The sequence below is a fragment of the Gopherus flavomarginatus genome, unplaced genomic scaffold (genome assembly GCF_025201925.1).
Source record: "Gopherus flavomarginatus isolate rGopFla2 unplaced genomic scaffold, rGopFla2.mat.asm mat_scaffold_39_arrow_ctg1, whole genome shotgun sequence".
NCBI classification, from domain to species: Eukaryota; Metazoa; Chordata; order Testudines; family Testudinidae; genus Gopherus; species Gopherus flavomarginatus.
Genome location: NW_026115076.1, coordinates 1,804,790 through 1,821,540, shown reverse-complemented (window position 1 = coordinate 1,821,540; position 16,751 = coordinate 1,804,790). Strand labels below are relative to the sequence as shown.

Here is a 16,751-nt window from a genome sequence, read left to right as displayed (position 1 = left end):
GGAGGATAGAAGAGCCTGTTAGTCTAGCACGCTCCCAGCTGAACTGTTTCAGCAGCTGCTAGGTTTCTTTTTGGCCTGTTACTTTTCTGTCTGGGATGTTGTTGTCAGCTGTGGCACAGAAAAAGGACGTCATTGCGAGCTGCCCATGAAGATAAGATTAACTTTTGCCTTCCTTGCTCGGCTTTACTTGCTTCCTCACCCTATTCCTGCCTTAGTTCCTGTGTTACCTGAAGGCAACGGGGGCCCAGCAGTACGAAGAGGAAGTTAGACAGCTAGACCCTGGTGGCAAAAGTTCTACCACCGCTTGCCACCCCACTCTCTTCTCCCAGCTTCACATATTGACCGCCAGGGACTTGGTGCCCAGCAGCGCAACGGAAGGCAGTGGACAGAGCCACCCTCGCCTTGAAGCTCTGGCTCATTAAACCGTATCTTCAGTCGCTGATGGCCAATGAGAGACCAACAGCGCTTGCCATTTTAGCACTTGAAAATGCCATTGGTCAGTCACTGGATCTCTTTAATGCTGTTACATAACAAATGAAAATAGAATCTCAGTGTGACATTCTGTACCTTTGGGGGAGTGTGCTGTAACCCCCATATTCCTCATTTTCATATAATCGTGATCTTATATACAGAGCATGCCTTGTAAGGTATCAGGGGAAAGGATATGATCTGCTGAAAGTCATTTCTCTACCCATAGATGTTTACCATTCATGCATATGAAGTTATGAGAATTGTGCAGTGTGGTTATCACTATGCTGTAAGGTGGGGGAGTCAGCCAAATATTAGCTCCCCAGTGACAACAGCAAGGAAAGTAACCAACACCCGGACAGGGTGTCAAACAACCCATCAACAGCCATTGTTCAGCAAGGGAGCTACAGTGCAATCACTTACCTGCAAGAGGACACCCCAGGGGAATTGCTCAGACTTGCTTGGAGAGACGCAGTGATGCTCACCTGACTCTGAAGGGGGAGCAAAGCCAAGAGGGAAGAAAGGACATGATAAAAGCAGAGACATTTGCCATGCTTTGTCTCTCTCGTCCACCTACATCTACAGACACCCCCACACCAAGCAACTGAAGCGCTGACGAAAGGGGAGAGCCTGGCTGAAAAGCCACCAGCCGGCCTGTGGTGAGAAGCATCTAAGTTTGTAAGGGCATTGAAAGGGTTAAGATCAGCTTAGAGTGCATTTTGCTTTTATTTCACAAAAACAACGAGGAGTCCGGTGACACCTTAAGAACTAACAGATTTATTTGGACACAAGCATTCGTGGGTAAAAAGCCCTCTTCTTCAGATGCATGGAGTGAAAATTGCAGATAGAGGCATAAATATATATTGGAACATGATGTAAAGGGAGTTACCATACAAGGGGAGAACCAGTGTTGAAGGCTAATTCAGTCAGGGTGGATGTGGCTCTCTCCAAGTAATTGACAGGGAGGTGTCAATACCAAGAGAGGGAAAATTGCTTTTGTAGTGAGCCAGTCACCCCCCAGTCCCTCTTCAAGCTCAAATTAATGGTGTTAAGTTTGCAGATCAGTTGTAACTCTGCAATTTCTCTTTGAAGTCTGTTTTTGAAGTTTTTTGAATGGCTTCTTTTAAATGGCTACTTTGAATGGCTACGTTTAATTGTGTTATTGAATATGAACATGTAAACGTGTTATGGAAGTCCCATGTGGTCTAGTGGTTAGGATTCTTGGCTTTCACCCAGACAGCCTGGGTTCAATTCCCCACACAGGAACAATGCAGAGTTTCTCCTTGGAGGGGAGACAGGAAACAAAAAGAATGGGAAGGGATCCTGCCAGCAGCAGAGCTGGATAGAGTTGGGAGCAGTACTGGATTTGACATGGTGCCATAGTGCTAGGCCCAAGCTCTGAAGGGACCTGTAACAGTAACTTCCTCCCCTCTGCAGAAAGGGAGCCTCAGAGCAGCCTGGATATTCAGTAGGGGAGCTGAGACCCCATAGGGCCCTGGGAGCTGTAGTTCCTTGACCAGCTCCCTGCCTTAGAGCAGAGAAGGAACATTTCCCAGCATTCCCTTGGCTGCTATCAACAGGAAAGGGAGGGGGGAAGCTGTGAGACTCCATGTGCTGCAGCTTGCTGGGGCTGGGGGGCTGGCTGGCTGCTAGAAGGGGGTGCCACCTGTGAGTAGGGAAGAGGTGTGACCAAGGAGTAGAAGGCTTTGGCCCAGGTAGCACCCTCAGAAGACTTCCCCAGACAGGCTTAGGGATGCTGGTGTGACCTCGCCTGGCAGCCCCCAAAGATGGAACTGGGTGGACTAACTGGACAGGGCCCCTCTCTATCTGAAGCTGGGCAAGGGAGGTATGTGGATCCCACCAGAAGGTAAAATGGTAAGTAAGGAAGGGGAGGCTCTACTGGACCTGGACAGCTTCAGATACAGGACAGGAGGATTTCCACTTCTGAGCCATGAAAATAGAAATTGACTTTTCCTTTCCAGATGTATCTAATATTCATAAAGGGAATCTAGCCCCTGCCTTCCAGATCTGAACACCTCAAAATCAGGAGTGCTCAAGCTCAATTTGGGCAGCTGTTACTTCATTTCTCCCAAATCAAATATGCTGATCCACTGTCATTTACTGTAGAAAAAGTAGGAGAAAATTGAGCAACAAACGTTGGGGTCTTCACAGTGCTAACGAGGGCTGGAATTGCTATTTTCAACAGCCATTACACTTTTTTTTTTAGTTTTGTTTGTTTAAAAGGAAGACAGTGATATTGCACTGGCAAATTCCCCATAGAAACAAAGAATGGAACAAAAGAATAATAAAGGCACCTCAACTTTCCTCATTTATGTAGGACGGTCTTATTAGATGGATCCAGACATCTTCCAATCACAGAAGCTGATAATTGTTCCACTTTACTGCAGTTCTGTAACCATGCAGGAACCTAGAGGAGGAAAGTGCCTAACTCCAGAGCCTGCAGCTGCCTAGGGCCAGTGCTGAGGATTTAGAGTCCCTAGTGCTGCCCTTGCAAGGTTCAAGCATGCTCAGCCTTGGCATTGCCTCCGCTCCTGCGGCTAGTAGCTGCAGCTGTCTAAGGCTGGCCTCTGGCAGTTGCCCCATGGCTGTAGCTAGAGAAACTACAAGTGGCTCTATGACTCCTGGGGCCATTAAGCTAGAGCACCTAAAGACACTGGAGTTAACCTCAAGGAACAGAGGTCACCAGTAGGAAAGGAATGTCGGGGGAGCAGGGAAGGCGGGAGCAGGTCAGGCTTGCAGAGGGAGCTTCCAGCTGGTTGGGAGCATGTCCAAAGTAGAAAGGAAACAAGTATGGGGAGAGGTGGTGGTGACCAGGTAGCAGACTAGCACGTAGATGGGAGCAGAGGGAGAGACGCTGGTGTCTTCAGATTCCCAAGGGCTAAGTCCTCACTTTGGGGAAATGGTGTTTGCCGGTGGCTTGCTCACATGGCAGGATGGGGGCTGAGGGAGGGATCTGTCAGAACTGATCAGGTGTCTGCTGGCTTTAGGACTTTGAGCTGAGACTAGGACCACATGCAGTGACTGGTGACATGGGGGGGTACTGGAGACATGGCTAGAGAAGGTCTGAATGAGGAAAGAGATAAATCTGTGGGGAGTTTCCTTGGTCACTATGAAAGTTCTGCTCACTGTGGACACTGGTAAACCCACATGGGTGTACAGCTCAATAAGAAAACCCGCGGGCTGAGGGAGCTGTGTATGGCAATGCATATAGTCATGGAGAGGTGTGTGATCAAAATGAAAAATGTCTCTGAGGTTCAGTACCGGGTATACGAAGGCACCAATGGCACTGCCCCACCAGGCCCACACTCGGAGCCCACAGTGACTATACTGGGGCCCACAAATATGTTTGGTGCCAGGGCCAACAAAAGGTTAATCCAGCCCTGACTGCCTGAGCACTATTTCAGCCTCACATTTTTGGGTGGAACTCCCACAGTGAGAGCTGCAGAGCACTCCCCCGCAACACACACGCACACACTCGTCCTGGTGTTGGGAGGGGAACAGGAGAAAGGACAAAAGAAGAGATGAAGAGAAAGGAGGGAGGGACAGGTGGATGGAGGAAAAGGTGAAACACAAAGGACAAACCCTAATGTCCCCATGATTCTAAGGGACAAAATCCCAGGTGCGGAATAAAATTCTGCCTCCTTAAGCTCATGTTTTCCATGCCTAGAATTCAACTCTCACCAGATGGATCAGACTGAACAGGTTTCACACCTCCAGGAGGCTCTTACCTTCTAAAGAGGGACGGCTGTTTTCTAGTAAAATCACTACAAGGGAAGGAGAAAACTGGAAAGAGGTTTCTCCTGGCGCTCACGTCCAGTGAACCCGAATACTCTCTCAGTCCTCAGACAGAGACCTGGAGAAGGAGACTTGCTGAAGCAAAGCCACAGGGGTCTCTGAGGTTTCCCTAGCCCCTGGCCCCTGACTGATGTCAGGATCTCTCTGTGAGGTCACCACCTGCTCACCAATAGTCTTTGACCAATAGTGTGAGGTCCTGCAAAAGGCCTTTGTGATGTCACTGCCACACCCCGCCCTTGCTGTGCCAATGTCCTGCCCCGGCCAGGCACTTTGGAGCTTTGAGCTACTCCCTGTGGATCACCCTCACTCAAGGAGCTTTTCTATAGAGCATCCTCAGATGTCTAAGCACACGAGTGCCATGGCAATGAACTGACACACATGGCACCAAGATGAGATCATTAGTAGACTAACCTATAGGAGAAGGACACCCCAGCATTAGTAGGGGAGAAATCCCTACTGAACATGCATTACACCTAGCAGCCCCTGCGTGGGGTCGGGCGGGGGGCTGCGGAGGGGGGAGACCTGGGAAAGGGATGGATGGAAAATGTCTGTGCAGCCGGGACATGGCCGGGGGGCGAGGGGAGAAGAGCAGGTGACCCCTGAGGAGCGGGGAGAAAAAGGGAGGGCTGAGATCCCCTCGGAATTACCACTGCCCCCTCCGTGGAGACCCCCCTCCTCTCCTGTCCTGCCCCCTTTCTCCCTAGAGAGCAACAAGCAACATCCAGGCTGACACCCCCTTCCCTCAAACCCCTGAGAAGTTCCCTGTTCCCCTCCCCCCATTGTGCCCCATTTTCTCTCCCCTTTGCCAATGGCCAGTTCAGATCTCAGGTTTGGGGTGTTTCCCCCCATTTTCACCTGCAGTGATTTGTCCTTGTGTAGGTGGGAAATGGTTCCCTTCGAGTGATTTCTGAACTGGGCAGAGGCTGGGGGGGGCCTGAGACAGGGACACCTCTGGGCTGGGCTGGGGGGGCCACTCTCTGCTGGCAACAGGGCGTGGGAAGGGCCAGGAAGGGGAGGGGGGAGCAAGTGTCCCCCATAGAGAGGGTCCAGCCCCAGGCTGCTACCAGTAGCACATTCCTATCCTGGCCGGGGGGGGGGGCTTTCTCCAGCTGGGACCTGCCCCCTAGGCAGCCCCAGGCTCTGACCGCACCAGCCCCGCCTGGAGCCCCCAGTGAGTGAGAGACCCCGGAGGGGGAGGGGGAGGGAGCACTGGGCCCTGACAGGAAAGTGACTCTCTCCCCTCAGATCTTGGTGTTTTCCTCTCATGTTATCAAATATGCAGTTTGTGACACAATTTCTTTGCAAATCTCAAAGATTCAAATAAAATAACCTAAACATTTGCCCCACTTCTCTCTAGTTGTCTATTTCTAATTGAATATGCCCTGAGATTTTCCTGTCTCTAATTATAAAATAATAAGAAAATCTCAGATTTACACCTTTTCTCAGATTATTGAACACAAAATGTTTGCAAATGTTGCCCATTTCCTCTTTATTCATTTATCAAGTATTCATGTGAAACACTCAGATTTTACCTCCTATCAACAACTGATATAAAATCCCTCTGATTTTCCACTTTCCTCTCTATAATTTGCAAAATGGATCCAAAATCTCTGATTTCCACCCTTTGTCTTTCATTTCTGAACACTGATCTGAAAGCTCAGGTTTTCCCTCTGTGTCATTATCAAATGTCAATTAACAATCCTCTCAAGTTTTGTGCTGTTCCTTATGTTTCTAAATCCCAAAAACTTCTTCCTTCGGGGGAACCTGTTGCCCTGAGTCGCTCTCCATTCTGGATGTTGCAGGGGATTAAATTTCCCAGTGATTGTCTTTCCCCTCTCCTTTGAGGATCATTTGTTTCCCTCTTTTAGCTCTGTTAGATATTTGCCAAAGAAAGAGACCAGCCTGATATTTAATACACATCAAAGCCAGAGGCCTCCCCCTGTTTGGGGATCAGTGGTTCGCAGCTGGTAGTGGGAGAGTTGGCTGGCCCCTTTTCTTTTCTCCAGCTGGCACAGGATGAGGGGGTCACTCTGAGTGCAGCATGTCTTGAGAAGTATCCCAAACCACAAGACAAATGGTCTCTGTGAAGGGTTGCTTCCCACAGTGCTAAGATGTAGCCACCTCTGGCAGGATCCATGGTGGCTACTATTTGCTAGTGACAGGCCACGGAAATTTCTTACCTATTTTGCCCCTCCATGCCAGGCCTGCACAACATACGGCCCACGGGCAACGTGCGGCCCGTGAAGTCTCACTGTGCGTCCCGCAGCCGGGAATCAAAGGGCTCTGGGCTGCCCGTAGCCGCGGGGAATCCAAACCCCTTTAAAGTTCAGCCGCGGCCGGGATTCAAAAGGTTCTGAGCTGCCCGCAGCCGCAGGGAGCCCAGAGCTCTTTAAATCTCAGCCGCGGCCAGGATTTATAGGGCTCTGGGCAGGCGGGCGGGGAGCTCAGAGCTCTTTAAATCCCAGCCACCAGGGCCGGCTTTAGGCCAATTTAACCAATTCCCTTGAATCGGCCTCGCTCCTAAGAGGACCCCGCACCCAAGCCCCAGTACCAGCAAAAGCCAGTGCGCTGTACCAGGGTGGCCCAGTTTCCCCAGGGGGCAATTTAAAAGGCCTGGGGCTCCCAGCAGGGGCTGGAAGCCCAGGCCCTTTAAATTGCCACTAGAGCCCTGCTGCTGGAGCCCTGGGGTATGGCTGCGGGGCTCTGGGGGCTATTTAAAAAGTCCAGGACTCCCATTGCTTCTACCTCCCCCGGCCCTTTAAATAGCCACTGGAGCCCCGCCGCTTCCCCAGGGTTCCCGCGGCTATTTACAGAGCTGGGGCAGTGGAAGCAGGGGCGCCCCGGGCCCTTGAAATAGCCCCCAAGCCCCAGGCTGCTGCTGCTACCCTAGTGGGAGAGGGGGGAGGAGGAGGAGGAGAAGGAGGCACTCACCATAGAGGATGGGCTGTACCCCCTGTACCTGCACCCCCTGCCCTGCCTGCAGCCAGCCCATCCCCAGCCAGCCCCTGCTGCACCCCCTGCCCGCACCAGCCCCGCACCTCCTGCCCTGCTTGCACCAGTTCCTGCCTGCAGCCTGCCCATCTCCAGCCAGCCCCACACCCCCTGCCTTGCCTTCAGCCCTGCACCAACCCCTGTCTCCAGCCAGCCCTGCACCCCCTTCCCTGTCTCCAGCCAGCCCCTGCCACACTGCCTGCCCTGCCCGCACCAGCCCTGCACCCCCTGCCCTGTCTCCAGCCAACCCCGTACCCCCTGCCTTGCCTTCAGCCCTGCACCAACCCGTCTCCAGCCAACCCCTGCCACACCCCGCTGCCTGAAGCCAGCCAGTCCCGCACTCCTTTGTCTCCAGCCCTGCCAACCCATGCAGCACCCTCCCTGTGGCCCTGCCTGAAGCCAGCCAGCCCACCCCACACCTCTTGTCTCCAGCCTGCCCCACACCCCTTGCCCAGCCTGCAGCCAGACCCTACCTCTCGCATCCTCCCCCTCCCCCACCTCCAGCCAGCCCCATGTTCACTGGTGCCCTGCAGTTCCGAGGGAAGTAACCCTGCACACCTGCTTCAATGAGATGGGCAGGGAGCAGCTGGGACCCACACATGTGCACCCTAGCACACCCTAAGGGAGTGGCAGAGCTCATTTCTAGTTCAGACCCATCTTTTTAAAAAAGAACTTTTAGGTAGGGTTAACATACATCTGTACTTTCCCGGACATGTCAGGCTTTTTGGTTCTTAAATCGCCATCTGGGAGGAAAATACGGACGTATGGTAACCCTACTGGTACAAAAAATACATACTGTGGCAGAACTTTTTATAGGGAACCGGTTGTTAAGAACTGAAAGGCTTTTTTTTTCCCCAGTCATCCCTGCGGGGCCCCGCACTTCCTAAAGCCGGCCTGCCAGCCACGGCCGGGATTCAAAGGGCTCTGGGCTGCTCGCAGAGATTCCCGGCCGCAGCTGAGGTTTAAAGGTCTCAGGGCTCCCCACCGCCACGGGCAGCCCAGAGCCCTTTGAATCCCGGCAGCAGCTGAGATTTAAAGGGCTCAGGGATCCCTGTGGCTGCAGGCAGCACAGAGCCCTTTGAATCCTGGCGGCAGCTCCAGGGGATGGAGTGAGGCTGGGATTTCAAGGGCTCAGGCTCCCCTCAGCAGCAGGAGCTCTGGGACCTTTAAATCCCTGCCCCAGCCCTGAAAAGCTCCGGGTTCCCCCAGTCGTCAGAGCCCCAGGCCCTTTAATTTGACCCTGAGGGCTCCCAGCCACCTCTTTGGCTGGGAGTCCCTGGTTGATTTAACATCAAGTAACACCTCCCCACCACCAACCTTCCTTTTTGACCCACAGCTGTTTTGGTGGGGCGGCGCTGGGGAAGGAGGGTTTGTTTCTGCAGGGCTGGGCGGGGTGTTTCCGCCAGGCTGGGAGGTCCTGAGTGGGGGGTGTTTCCGCAGGGCCGGGGGGTTTCGGTCCTCAGCTGTTTTCTTTGGAGTATTGTGGCCCTCGCTGTTTTACTCAAAGTACTGTACAGGAACTTTTCAGGGGGATTAAGGCAAAATGCCACATTTATTAGTAATACAGGTATCAATTAATACTCTATGATATGCACATGAGATATATATCACAGTCATGCATTCACGCACACACACAGACATAAACACACTCCGTCTTGCTGTTGTTACCAACTAGTTGCTCCCCTTAACTGCACTGGCCAGGTGAGTTAGATGGGGGAGGGGTGGAGCCGGACTTCTACCGATCCAAATCGATGGTCCGATGGTGACAAGACGAGATCCGGGGTCCTTCTGCAAGACACCTCGCATTTATAGCAGCTTCCCTCTTATGCAAATCTAGACCAGATTCAAAATCTGGGTCTGCGTCCCGTTGGTCTTTGTGCTGCTTTTCTCTGGGTGTTGTCCCAATGCTGCTCAAAGAGGGTGTTTTCTAAAGAAGGTGCTTGCTTCTAATCCCTGAGGCCATCAATATGTCTGCTCTTCTTTATTGGGCCCACTTGACAAGTTGTATTGTCCTTTGCTCTGGCTCCCATTCCCTCTTCAACTGTTGTAGCTGTCTGGAGGTGGGTGTCTTCCAAGCCTCACTCATTCACACCTCATTCAGTCAATAGAGCAATTGATTACAGAGTGCGGGGGAAGATCTTATTCTACTTCTAGCAAAAAGGCACATGTTTTCTTTTACTTTAACTATACTATCCTTAGGGGCTATAACATTTGATACAAAGTTTTCTACCAATTCTCTATATAGGGATCTAATACAAAGTTGTATGAAAATAGAGAGGCACAATGCCAAGTCATATGAATTACAAAATAACATCATGCCGGATGCAATGTCATAAAGATAAAGATACTTAATACAAAATAACACAATGCAACGTTATAAAGATTTATAGAGATAGTTAATACAGAGATTTCTCTACATCACCACTTTACGAGTTGTGCAGGCCTGCTGACGGCATTCGCGGGGCTTCTTGCTCGTGTGGATTCTCTGATGCTGAATAAGGTGAGAGCTGCGATTGAAGGTTTTCCCGCACTCACTGCATTCATAGGACCCCTCCTGTGTGTGGATTCTCTGATGCCGAATAAGGTGTGAGCTGCGACTGAAAGTTTTCCCGCACTCACTGCATTCAGGAGGGAGAGGATAGCTCAGTGGTTTGAGCATTGGCCTACTAAACCCAGGGTTGTAAGTTCAATCCTTGAGGGAACCATTTGGGAATTGGTCCTGCTTTGAGCAGGGGGTTGGACTAGATGATCTCTTGAGGTCCTTTCCAACCATTATAATCTAGGATTCTATGATAGGATCTCTTCCCTGTGTGGATTCTCTGATGCCCAATAAGGTGCGAGCTGCGACTGAAAGTTTTCCCGCACTCATTGCATTCACAGGGCCTCTCCCCTGTGTGGATTCTCTGATGTTGAGAAAGGCCTGATCTGTAAGTGAAGTTTTTCCCACACTCAGCACATGTATTTTTTTTGCTTTTCCCTGCAGATTTCCTGCTGTATTCTGGTTTCCTTAAGGCCCTTCTGAGTTCCCTGACAGGAAATAAATTTATCCATTTTCTCCCCTGGCTGGTTTCCCTGCTCTTTTTCTGGTCTGTGCTGAACCTCACACGTCATTGCATCACCTGCTGTGATAGAGACAGAAACCTCAAACAGGGATGGAAAGGGGAAGGCCAAACCAAAACAAGTGCTGGAGAGAGGACAAATAAAAATCAGGAACTCAGCTCCCCCCAACAGGAGAGAGGAGGGGATCAATTCAGCCTTCACATCCCATCCAACTTCACAGGGGGAAGGGAGAAAGCTACTGCCCGGTGTCTGCTAGCATCTATAGGAAGCCTTGAGCTATATTTACCCTGCGGATGCGACCCCTGCTATGGACAATAATGAACTGAGAGACTTCCCAAGAGCTTTGTAGGGCATCCTAGATGTTTCCTTCAGGCACTTACAGATTCTGAGTTGGTTTAATGTTTCCTCATCTGTGCGGGGAGATCTCAGGATCTCTCTTTCCTCTGAACCCTGGAGCTCTGGGACCCATGGCTCTTCCCCTTGTTCCAGCTGGGAGATCATATCACGTTGGAAAACCAGAAACTCCGCTCAGATGAAAGAAAACAAAGGAGTTCAGTTGATTTCATACAACTTGATCATCAAAAACATTCTGTTAATTTATCTTCAGTGCTTAGTGTGACCTAGTGTGCCTGGGGCAGTCCTCACTGAAAATGCCAAGGTCAGAGCAGGCTGAAAAAGGGAGAGCAGATGCTCCCCATACTGGTGGTTAACACTGAAGTTAAACTCACTGACCAGTCACAAACTGTGCTTCTGATCCCACACACTGGTTAACGAGACTCTGAAAAAAGAAATCACACGGCCCCCTTTATTGCATGACAGTTCTCTGACTCCTAATCAGCAACTAGGTCCCGTACAGTGAGAGGTTATTTAAAAACTCTGCTCACTGTGATACAGCATGGCCAGAGGGCAGCAGGAGAGTGATCCTAATTGGATCCAGGAAGTGGGTGGGTAGAAGGTTAGCCACATTACCCAGGTTTGGATCTCATCCAAAATACCATGCTGCCAGCCAATCCTTTAGCAATTAAACTAAATGTTTAGAAGAAAGAACAAATGAAAGAATGAAGTTAAATTCCATCCTTCCAGACAATTCTTTAGCATCTAAACTAAAGGTTTAAAAGAAAGAAAGACAGAAAGAATTTAAATGGAAAAGCAGTCAGATACATTCCAAAATGGATATATCAGGTTCTTAGCAGTATTGGTGAGTTGCTGGCTTGAAAGTCTGTCTGGAACGCATCCACAGCTTGGATGGGTCATTCAGTCCTTTGTTCCAGGGTTCAGTTTGTAGAGAAGTTGCTCCAGAGGTAGGAAGGGGGATTGAAGACAAGATGGAGATGATGCAGCTGCGCTTTATATTCCTTTTGCCATGTGGCTTGTACTTCCTGTGTCCCAAACACAAGCTTCACAGCACATGGCATGGAAAAGCTTTGGAGGTTTCATTACACAGGCAAACCCCGGCATGTCTTGCTGACTCAATAGGTGTGTCCCCTTGGTCCATAGGTTCATTGTACAGCTGATGACCCTCAATGGGCCATCAAACATGCTAGGCAATGTTGATGCCAATATGTCTGGGGGTGTCACCCAGAAAAACTGCACAAGTCTGGAAATACAGATATACCTTACATATCTGTAACTCACAATACAAAGGTGATAGAAACATAGAAACAAAATTATCATACTTGGCAAATCATAACATTTTCACTGACACTTTACATGGCATACCTAGCATGATTCATTGCAATTTTATCAGATTACATTATTTTATTATTAATACCAAAGTGTCTCACAATTTCATGCAGTCTCACACTTGCTAAACTAGTGAATTCCCAGGACCAGTTCCCCAGGTCCTTGAAGATGCCAAACATTGTGCTTATGAGGGATTGAAATACCCACATATCTGCTGGGAACACACACACAGACACTGTGTCAATCTGTACCCCTGTGTTCACTCTTCTAGAAAATTATGATCAATTTTGTACCCAGTATGGCTTGTGAGGTATCATTAGAAAACACATAACCTACTGAATATTATCCTCCTGTTAAAATGTGTAGTAACACTGTATGTAAAATTGTGAGATTTTACAGTATGATATTACTGAAAAAGTTACAGTTCTGGGGAACACCCACAGACCAGTTCCTCAGAGACAGCAAGGCAAACAGCTGGTCAAACAGCCATTCTCCTGCAGGGGGAAGGTGTGAAGACATTAAGGGCTGGTCTACACTACGGGGGGAAATCGATCTTAGATACGCAAATTCAGCTACGTGAATAACGTAACTGAAGTCGAATATCTAAGATCGGATTACTCACCCATCCTCACCGCGCGGGATCGATGTCCGCGGCTCCCCCTGTCAAATCAGCAACTCCGTTGGGGTTGGTGTTGTTCCGGAATCGATATAAGCGCGCTCGGGGATCGATATATGGCGTCTAGATGAGACGCCATATATCGATCCCCGAGCAATCGATTTTAACCCGCCGATACGGTGGGTAGTCTAGATGTAGCCTTACATTCCATCACAGGGACCTATTGAGGCTGTTGTGGAAAACGACCACAGGATTAATATTTGAATCAGCTCAGCCTGAGGCTCTTTTCTTGGTTACAAGCACGCAGGGGGCGACAGCTATTGGAATACTGTTCCTGAGCTAAAAATCACACAAGCCTTTTACAGCTTAAAACCACAAACAATGACACATACGTTGCACGTTAATTTCCTTATTTGGAATATATTGCAAAATATGATGCAGGTCAAAAGCAAGCTGAACAATCAGTTTTCCATATTTGGCCTTTCCTGTTATTTTTATTACACCTGGTGATATGGGAGCAAGACTCTCCATGTCTCAAGAAATGTCACTACCAACCTAGGCCATTTTCACATGCTGGGGTGCAATCCAGATCGGCGAGGAGTTGTGTCATCTGTAATCCTGGGTGAGATTCAGTGTTCTGCTGCTGGAGCTCCCCTGTCTGGATACTCCCAGCCAGCGTTCAAGGACGCACTGAGTGTCTGTATGATAAGTAACCCTGGACTGGCAGCTCTGACTCCAGCCGCCTGCTTGTTACACCCCAAGCACATTCTGGTTTGGGTAGAGAAGGCTCAGGGTTTGAGAGAAGGCTGGGGGTAGGAAGCTTCTGTTCATTATGCTGGACCTAACCCCAGTTTTACTTGAGTAAAGAGGAGATATTTGACATTGTGTGATGCTGCTCCTGTGCTCTGTTCCCAAAGTGTTCTGCAGCAGAGGAGGGTCTCTAGTAGTATGTATGTTACTGGCCTATTGGGGTGATGCTGAAACAGGACAGGGTACAGATGGCATTGTGGGGGTGGCATGAACCTTCACTCTTCATTTCCCCTTCCAAGAACAGAAGGGACAGGAATCCTTACCCAGCAAGACCATCGTCTCATAGTTCCCCTGCATGACATCTCTGTAGAGGGCTCTCTGAGTGGGGTCCAGCAGAGTCCCCTCTTCCCTGGAGAAATACACAGCCACCTCCTCGAAGGTCACCGGCCCCTGAAAGAGCAGGAGTCCAATACTCAGTACCTGCTGACCCACTCACAACCCCACTATTCACGGAACAGCAGCACCAGGGAAATGGAAGCTCCGGGAGGCACATGTTAACAGAGTCCCACCCCACCTTGCTTACAGCAGCCAGGAGGCATCAGAGGGTAGAAAGAGAGAACCTTTGTGTCTCCCATCTGACAGACAGAAGCAGGGTCTTCACATTTATCACATAGCTACTAGCCAGAGCTTAATATAGGAGATGGGGCTGTCTCTGGACCCTGATAGTGGCTCCCTGGTAGGAATCCAAGCACTCTCCAAATAAAATATATGGAAGAAAGGGGAAGTCAATCATAAAGAATAGAAGTTAGAAGGTCAGAATTGTAGTGCCCATTAACAAAGGTTTAGAGAAAATAGAGCCTATCAAACTAACGGGATATCCTTATTGGATGAGATCAAAAGTTTGGTTGCAGCTAATAGTATTGATGTAATATACCTAAACTTCCGTAAGGGACATGACTTGATTAGCACAATATTTTTACTAAAAAAAACTAGAATGATACAAAATAAACACGGCATACATTAAATAGATTAAAAACTCTGATAGTAAATGGGGAACCATGATCGAGTGGATTTCTTTCTAGCAGGTTCCTGCAGGGATTGGTTCTTGGCCCTGTGCTATTTAACATTCTTATCCATGACTTAGAAGAGAGTACAAAATCATCACTGATAAAGTTTACAGTTGCCACAAAGATTGGGGTTGGTGGTAATTAATGAAATGTCAGTAGATTCAGGCTCCATCGCTGAGAGTCTGGGAAGTTGTCCCAGCCCTGGCTGGAGGGTTATTTCCTGTTCCACAAAGAGGGGAAGTTCCATTCCCAACTCCTGTGCCTTGAAATTAGGACCTATCTGACACTACACCCCCATATTCATCATAGTGGTATGATTATAATATGATTAGGACATAATTATGATCTATTTTGTAGAAGATGCATCATGTGTGGTGTCACTGGAAAAGTTCTGATTTGCTGAATATGATTATCCTATTTGTGTGCACATATCATGTTCGTATCTGAAGTTATGGATATTGACTCTGTATCTGTATTTCAAATGTGCTTACTCTGGGTAACACCCACAATGAGCCTTTCAGGTACAACAATGAAGAAGCCAGACAGTGCTGATGGCTCAACAAAGACAATGGACTGTGGAAGAGCTTAGCCTTCCTGTGAATGTTTCAGCCAGCCTATGAGTCATGGCTACTATGACTCAGCAGGGCCTGTGACCAGACCACATGACACTAAACTCCATTTTAGTACCTGTATTTTTCCACAAACTGGACTAGGAACTGAGTTTGGAACAAAAGGTTCCCACCATATGGAAAAGCTACATAAGGTGGGGTGTGACATCATCTCTTGGCCTCATTCTCCACACAAGAGAACTTCTGGAAACACCTGAGAAACAAAAACGGATGTGGGGGAAGTGCTGCTCCCAGGATCAAGAGATTTCTAGCTTGTGTATGGAAACTTGGGGGACTGCTTGTACCATCAGTCAGGGTGAGAAATTGCTAATTCAAATTCTATCCATCTAGTATGTTAGGCTTAGTCTGAGTTTTGGTTATTTGCTAAATAATCTGCTTTGATCTGTTTGTTATCACTTATAATCACTTAATCTATCTTTCTGCAGTTAATAAACTTGTTTGATGCTTTATCTTAACCAGCGTATTTTGAGTGAAGTGTCTGGGGAAAATCTCAGCTTGTTGTGCACATCTGTCCCATATCGAGGGGAAGGGGAACTACATTAATGAGCTTGTATTATAGAGATCCCTGTGCACTATAAGATGGTATCATTCTGGATTTATACTACAGCAAGTGTGCAAGGTTGGGGAGTGGGAAATTGGCTCTTGTCTTCTATCTGTCCTTGAGTGGCTTAGGTAACGCACTCAGGTAGCTTAGTTGGCTGCATGGCGCCACCTGCTGTTGTGTTGGGTGATAACAGGCCCTGGAGAGGCTGGCGAAATCTCCAGCAAAGCAGTGTGAGAAGGGCCAGCCCAGCGTGAGGGTTAGAGGACACAGCAGTTCCCAGAAGCTCCACAAACTGCCTCCTGGGGGTGACAACCCATCACGCCCTACACTACACAAGTCTCAGCAGGTTTGTCACATGCTGTCCCCTCCCTTTCTCCACCCGAGATATTTCCTGCTTCCCACCACCTCTAGCAATTCCCACCCTCTTATGCATTTACTGCTCCTCAACCTCCAAGCAGAGCCCGCCACCCTGATAATCTCTTACCTGAGCCAGCTCCATTGCAGCCATTTCCTTGCCCCTGGGAGGACGAGATGATCTGCAGCGAAACATGGATGTTATTCTCTGGCCTGCCGGGGTGAAAAGGGCAAGGTGTGAGAATTCAGACTAGGCTTTTGTCCATTCCACAAGCCGATTCCCCCCAGCTTTTCCCCTGCTAATGCACATTCTAGGTTCTAGCACACTGTGAAGCACAGAGTGACCTTATTCCAGTACAGGCCTAGCCCCCTCCCACCAGGGTGTAACCCTCTGACACATGGGGAAACCCTCCCAGTAACAGTCTCTCTCTTACACGTATCAAGTTTGCGGACAACACCAAGCTGGGAGGGGTTGTAAGTGCTTTGGAGGATTGGATTAAAATTCAAAATGATCTGGACAAACGGGAGAAATGATCTGAAGTAAATAGGATCAAATTCAGTAGAGACAAGTGCAAAGTACTCCACGTTGGAAGGAACAATCGGAGGCCAGAGAAGAGCAGAAACAAAGGAGTCACTTTGGGGGATTCTCCCTGTCATTGTCCCCAAGGCAGCTGTCTCAGGTTTACAAAGGTGTTTCATGTTCCAGCCTTTATACAGTCTCTCCTGGGAGTGCCCCTTTCATGGACTGGGCCTAGTTTTAGTTTTTGGTAGTT

The 16,751-nt window shown here is 49.0% G+C and overlaps 1 protein-coding gene and 1 long non-coding RNA gene across 5 annotated transcripts in view; one reads left to right on the top strand and one right to left on the bottom strand.

Moving 5' to 3' along the window:
* The window catches only part of LOC127042403 (uncharacterized), a 1,287,231-nt gene extending 1,276,869 nt beyond the window's left edge, over positions 1-10,362 (top strand). For all 4 annotated transcript variants that reach the window (XR_007771928.1, XR_007771929.1, XR_007771930.1 and 1 more), the window contains one exon: positions 9,776-10,362. This is a non-coding gene — a long non-coding RNA (uncharacterized LOC127042403). The remainder of the gene's footprint in view (positions 1-9,775) is intronic.
* Positions 1-16,172, bottom strand: part of LOC127042400 (zinc finger protein 862-like) — a 751,328-nt gene extending 735,156 nt beyond the window's left edge. Inside the window, exons 1-2 of the mRNA XM_050935866.1 lie at positions 16,109-16,172; positions 13,708-13,834 (exon numbers count right to left, since the gene is read on the bottom strand). Of these exons, the coding sequence (XP_050791823.1) occupies positions 13,708-13,834; positions 16,109-16,132 (151 nt within the window). The 5' untranslated portion in view covers positions 16,133-16,172. The remainder of the gene's footprint in view (positions 1-13,707; positions 13,835-16,108) is intronic.
* Positions 16,173-16,751: the final 579 nt, after the last annotated feature.